General features: G+C 38.8%; 1 protein-coding gene across 29 annotated transcripts in view; it reads right to left on the minus strand.

Annotated features, from left to right (window-relative positions):
* nfasca (neurofascin homolog (chicken) a) overlaps window positions 1-6,920 on the minus strand; it is a 66,556-nt gene that overhangs the window by 40,794 nt on the left and 18,842 nt on the right. For 28 of the 29 annotated variants that reach the window (XR_001664450.1, XR_001664448.1, XR_001664449.1 and 25 more), the window contains exons 1-2: window positions 4,813-4,902; window positions 1-94 (exon numbers count right to left, since the gene is read on the minus strand). Coding sequence is in view for 1 of the 29 variants with exons in the window: in XM_016680619.1 (XP_016536105.1) it covers window positions 1-94; window positions 2,371-2,388; window positions 4,813-4,927 (227 nt within the window). In the remaining 28 variants the exon portion in view is untranslated. Of the gene's footprint in view, window positions 95-2,370; window positions 2,389-4,812; window positions 4,974-5,953; window positions 6,003-6,920 lie in introns of those variants that run through there. The other variant, XM_016680619.1, reaches the window with a different exon arrangement.

A 6,920-nucleotide genomic window follows, 5' to 3' on the forward strand; every position in this document is an offset into this window, starting at 1 on the left:
CCCTTGGCTTCACACTCTATGATGATGGTGTTATCTCTGGGGTCGACGATGTAGTCCTTCACTGACTGTTTGATTATGGTGGGGGGCTGCTTCACTGTGGGGCATCCAGACACAAAGCAACAGCTTATACATACACCATACAGGTAGACACACTCAGGTACACACACCGCTCTGATATCTACATCAACCGCAAACCACAAACAGCTTTAAATCCATTACTGAGTATTACAAAGTCATTAAATGAGCTATGCTGGAGAAGGAGGAGGGGATATTTTTCCCCACAATAGAAAAAGGTTTAGAAAACATAAAGAGGATGTCATTTTGGACCAGTTTGTTGGCTTTTATACTCTGAAGTAGCAATCTTTACACCTCAGAACCATTTTTTTACCTTTAATCCATCGGCAAACAATCTGTTTAGAGCCACAAAAGGTACATGAAACAAATTAGATTATTTTAACTATATCTGCTACAGGAAGTATGTCTTGATTTTTAAATGAGAGGGGGGAAATGTATTTTTGTTTTTTTGGTTTTAAAGTAAAATAAAAAATAAAAAATCTACTCTTATACTAAGGTAATGAATTCAACGAAATGTCAAATTTATCAAAATTACATCAAAGTAGCAACCAAAAGACAAAGAAATTACATTATAGAAAATAATATTCATTAGACCATTATTGTCATTCTTTGTAGGAAATGCTATAAATATGCTCCATGAAAAAATGCTAATGCTAGCACTACTGTCACATTTTAAAATACTAAGTCTTTAGTGATTTTATTTCCCTCCAAATTTATTAAGACCAACATGAGGCTCTGGAGCCGCAGGTTGAGAAACCTCAACTTCAGAAAGAAAACAGGAAGAGAGGACAAAATAACTAAATGAGTAAGAGAATCTCCTGAATCAGGTTACACCAGATGTGAAAGAGGATTTCACATCTGGCCCAGCATATTTGCTTGCCAGCTGTACGCCAATCTTTTTTTTTTCCCGCATCTCTATAACGTTAGAAGCATTTGAAAGAAAATAGCATGCATGACTGCAGCCAGCATTTAAAATGTTTAAGCCTGAAAATCCCACGAGAGCACTGAAACATTAAAGCTGATGAACATCTATAATTCACTGAAAACCTGCGATCTACTTCAACGGTATAGTCAAAGCCAGGCCTTCAAACATGGCGGTAAACATACTCTGATCGTGAGGACGAGGAGTCGACTTCTCTTGTTTTCCAGAAAAAGCTCTTTTAATTTTCCTTGCCATTTTTGTGATGAAATGTAACGTCCACATGAATCGTTTATAAGTAAGCAGTTCATAGTAGATGTGCACTGAAACATGACTGGTGTTTTTTTTTTTTTTATAAAAGGAGCAGCAACTCGTTCAACCCTAAAACGTCTGCAAATGTTAATAGTTCCAATACAATCCTTTGGATTTTATATTGTCTGTTAACTAGACAGACATTATATTCTTCTTGATAAAACAGATATTAACTTGTTTCACCGAAGTTAGCATTTGATTCAGAGCTTTCAGTTTTGCTATTAAGTAAGAGAAATAGATCTTTATTCCACATTGGAAAATGGCATCAGTGAATGAATGTAACACAGCGATCCGAGCTCCAACTTCGAAGACTAATGGAAAGCACCAATGAAGTAAAGGCTGGTTCAAACTAGACCACTTTGGAGCAGTTTGGGGGAAAAGTATTAAATCCTGGAACAGGATTCTGCTGCACTTACTCACAACAGATTAAATGTGATTGTATGAATGCCAGAAAAATGGAGGATGTAAATTGTTTTCCCCTTTCCTTTGTGGGGTTCCAACTTTAACTGGGAGAGTTATTCATGGACAGCAAAGTGCTTCACATTTACAGACTGCCTGGTGTGGTTCATAAAGGAGCCACAATCAGCTGAGCAGCAGAAAATTACAGTCAGACCTCACTGGCTCGACAGTAGAAGGCCCTCAGTAGCTATGGTTACATACGATTGCCACGCAGATTTTGAGCAAACTTTATAAATTTCGTAAAAACAGAAAAAACAAAAACGAATTAGGCATGTTTCCATCTACTGATGTGGAGTGGATCGACCAGGCTACATAAAGCATCATTATAACCGATGTTGATGTTATGCATGGCTTTAATAAAGTTAAGTGCTCACTACCTTCAGCGCATCAACTCATTAATGACTTAACAGCTGAGTGGATTTAGGAAAATCCACTCAGCTGAGTCTATAACTTTTATTGTTATTTGTTAGTTTTGCAGTTTCCATCAACCTTTACAAATGCAATACTTCAAAAATGTGCATTAAAAAACCAGCTGATGGCAGATGTGCTATGCTAACTGCTGGGGGAAGAGATGCAGAAGGAACGACATGCTATGAAATACTTACAGTCTTGCTGGATCTTTGCTGTTAGTCCGGTGTGAAACAAAAAGACAGAAAGGTTTGATAGGGTGGTTAATATTAATAAAGACATACTGATTACTGTGTCATGTTAAAACTGGAGGATACAGGTTTTGGAGAGCTCCTAGCTCATCCATGCTACCTGTTTTTAGTTTTTGTTAAACTGAGCAGTTAATGTTATTCATCAATATGTTCAGTCAGGAATCAAACTAAGAGTTATCAGTATACTAATAACTAGCAATAACTATATTATTTATATGCTTTAGCATAATGCAGGTAACAATCAATGACAATATCAAGCAATTGATATATGTGCGCTTCATCTCCTTCTGCTCATCTCTTAAAAAGTATCTGCTTGAAATATGGCTGATCTCTACTTTACCGAATTAATGGGCGGAAGCGACACAAATCAAGAAAATGTGGTGAGTTGGAGCTGAGAGAGAGTTTGACCACCTGAGAGCCACTACTGTAACATAGTTAGGGTGTATAGTATGTAATCTATGTGACAGAAGAGATGTGACATTTGGACTGTAAAAGAAGCCGAGGACACTCACCTGGAAGAGGATTCCATACCGGTGGAGCACAAGCAGTTTCAAAAAGAGAAAAAAAAAACCCACTTTGTTATGGTGTTCAGGAAAAAACATCACTAACACAATGTCTCTGTGTGTTGAACTGACAGTAAAAAATATTAAACTGGAGAGAACAACAGATTTAAAAGATTTAAAAGGCCTTCATGTAAGCACAACCATAACTACACAATGTACAGACTCAGTGCACTTCTACCTAAAATAGGACAAAATGACAAAGCACCAAATAATGATTTACTGATGTGTGAGTACATATTGGTTTGGTGTTAATTCTTTTTTTAATAACTTCTATTTTCATCAGTATTTTACTCTGCAATAACAGCTGCCAATGACGACTCAACTCCTCATCAGATGATCAGTGTGAGTAATGTGTCCCTGTTTACAGGGAGGAGTTTATCTCTGCTGTCGCCGAATGCTTGGTTATATACCCCTGGTTTCGTTATGCAGTGTGGTACCGGTCAGCGCGGTTTGGTTGGGTGTTTGATGGTTTTATGCTGAGTTCAGGAGGAACTCACCATTGGAGGAAACCCAACCCTAACATTCCATCATACTACTGAGACGACGAATGTGATGCGTTAGCATTAGCACATCTCGTGCTTGCTAGCAGTTTTCCTGTCCTTCGATCAAAGGACTGTGATGTATGACACTAGTAGCTCCATCCTTACTGTACCCGTGTCATTGTCCTACACAGATCGACAACTGAAGGGGTCCAGGAACGGCGTGGTACGAGTCGGACGCATGGGCCGCTTTTACATTAGAAACAGACAAAATAGCACACCAAAACACACCCACTTGTCCCCTACTGCTCTGTGGAAATGAGATATTACCGGCAGGGACGGAAAGTCAGTGACTCTGTGCAGTTTGCTGTGCTTCCTTTATTAGAAAATTTCTTCTCAGCCGTCTTAATTTAATCAATGGAAACGGACTGGTCCACGTTACAATCTGGATTGAGTTGGGCTGTACTTAACTCATTTAGAATGCCACTCATCCAGTTTTCCTCTAAGGGGTGGACATGCCAGTATGTCGACAGAACATAATAGTCTGGGGTCCAAAGGTCAGGCACAAAAGAATACCAGAGTGAGATGAGAAGAGAGATGGAGCAGTTCACAGCTGACAGAGGTTAGAGGTCAATGCAAGTCTGTCCATGTGTGTGAAGATGCATGAGCCAGGTGTGTTTAAGACCCTGACAGAATCAGATACGGAAACAAAAATAAGGGCAGTCTTGTTTTTCTCCCTAGGCCTTTTTTATTTGTTGCTCTGGGTTTCACAGAGGTAGACGGGTGTTGCAGCCAATGTACGTGTAGTTTCAGGCAGTATGTTTATAATAAAATAAATTATGAATGTTGGAATCATATGAAGAATGATAATGTTTTAATTTAAAACAAATGAGTTCTTAAACTATTATCTACAGATAGGAGGCGATCTGTTCTGATCACTATCTGAATGAATTAGATTCTATCTACAGCGTCACATGTTTTCCTGTCAAATGGTATTTGTAATAAACTAAACACAGTTACTAATATATTTACTTATTGGGTCATATCATGTATTTTATAACGGCATATGCACGCATCATTATTGAAGAGGTTTTGCAGAAACCATGATGTGTTCAGGAACCCAGAGTCCGGCTGCGTAAAGAGAACACATAGCTTTTTGTTCTCCGCCTCTCTGTTCCGGCTCTAGCTGTGTCTTATGAAATGTGATTCACTTCTAAAAACAAAAAACAGCTGGCTTGTTTTTGTGTCAGAGTTGATAAAAAAAACAAACCAGTATGTTTTCATGTAAATTATTTTTTTTTGTAATTGGGCAGTGTTTACACTTTTCAGTTTGTTGAGTGACTTACGATCTAGAGGAACTTCGATGGCTGCCGCTTCCTGCCACAGCAGCAGTAATGACAGCAACGTCAGGGCTGCATGCCCAACCTTTCCCAACATTTCTCTCCTTCCAACTGGTCGCATGCAATCCTGCCCTCTGCTGATTGGTCAGACAGTTCCTCTGACAGCTCTGGAGGGGAGACACGAATGCAAAAGGTTTTTAGAAAGATCAAGATAGTGCAGCAAAGTGTGCTATGGTATTGTAAATAGGTCATGGAGAGGTGAGCATGAGACTGTCTTTCAGGTCTGGCCTACATTCGCAGCTCGGTTGCTCTGTGGCTCTCCAGAGAAAAGTGCTTAGAAAACAGGAGAGGAGAGGATGAGCTGCTACGAATGGGATCAGGCCGCATTCCCAGGAAGAGACGAGGCAGGATGAACATGTCATGTATCCAAATTCATAAGGGCTATCAAAGGCGCCATAGTTTCTTAAAAAGTCATATTTGACAACAATATAATTGCTCATAAAGTGAAGCAAGTATCATGTTTGGGTTTTAGTTTAGTATAATCGTAGTAGTAATTTTTCCTTCATTTTTCTCAGATGTTGATTAGCAGTACTCATACAGTCACATTCAGTACATGAGAATATTACAGAAAAGTTCATTCAATAAAAATCAGAAACATTCCAGGGACTCAGTTCACCAAGTTAAACAAATATAGATTCATTTCATAAGTCTTTATTTCTGTTTGTTAGTGATTTTTATGAATTGTTAATTAATCAGACAAATCACAATTTTATACAGAAATATGAAATGCTAAGTAAACAAATAGTGGCTTATCATTTCAGGGCATGCATGTTTGTCATATTTATTTTTTTTATGTTTTATCTTAATTACTGTTGGATTTTCAGTCAAATAAAAATATAATAAAACCACATTTCTGACTTGGCGACTCTGTTTACGGTGGTAAAATGTTTGGACTGGGCTGTGTTTTATTCCCTCCTGTTAAACTGACCGTGAGAGACGGACAGATCCAGAAGCGTTCTGGTGTAAAGTGTTTCCTAGACTGTCCCTGTCAAACAAACACATACTTCAGACAGCAGGTGTGTGTCCCAGGTTAATCATGACGGACTCTTGCTTTCTAAATGCTGTGTGCGCTGTTACACTGACTCACATTGGCTGCTGTTATATTTCCTTCCACTCTGGCAACTTCCCTCACAGACCTGTAGAGAAATAAAGAAAATACATATGAATTAACAATACATCCATTGTTTTTGGGGGAAAAAAACACAACCAGGAAATTGTTAGATTACATTAGATCATCCTTACAGAAGAAATCTGAACACAAATAATATTTAAATCAAGAAGGGCACGGTATGGATCACACTAATTCGGACATTTAGTGACTGAAGCAGGTTCAGAAAGAACTGAACTCTGAGGGAGAAACGCCAGCCTGCTTAAAATGATCAGAATGGAAAGAAGCAGAAAAATACAGTACGGCAAACAATGAAAGCAGCAGACACGCTAAAGCGTTCACGCCTCAGGACTGTCTGCAGCAGAGTGGAAACTTCATCTGAACAGTGCGGCTGCACCATAAAGAGCCGGTCTGTGCAGCAGCAGCTGCTGCTCCCCTCAGGATCACCTTTGCCTCTTTCTGGGTCCTTATTTACTCACTCCTCCGAAAATATACACAACACACCCGACGCGAGGTCTACCTGCAGGTAGACCCCTCTATGGAAATGTAGGGAAAGAAAAGAATTAAAGAGTTTCTTTCTCCAAAAACTGTTGCAACTGACTGTGTTTTTCAGGGAGGTTCCTTCATTGTTCGCTCCACATCTGCAATGAACAGAAGACAAGCTGTGTGTCTGAGTACATGCACCCAACACACTCTGCTCCATAAATGCAAAAAAAAAGAAAAAAAAAACGATAAATATTTGTTTTTGTTTTTATTTTTTTTCAATAGAATAGAATATACTCTATTGATCCCCAAGAGAAAACTTCTTCTTAGTTGACAAGCTACTGCATCTAAGGTGCTAAATGTTAGTCATAAAAATATAACCATAAGCGATAAAATGTATTGTGTGTGTGTGTGTGTGTGTGTGTGTGTGTGTGTGTGTGTGTGTGTGTGTGTGTGTGTGTGT

This window comes from Poecilia formosa, unplaced genomic scaffold (genome assembly GCF_000485575.1).
Source record: "Poecilia formosa unplaced genomic scaffold, Poecilia_formosa-5.1.2 Scaffold248, whole genome shotgun sequence".
In the NCBI taxonomy this organism is placed as follows: Eukaryota; Metazoa; Chordata; class Actinopteri; order Cyprinodontiformes; family Poeciliidae; genus Poecilia; species Poecilia formosa.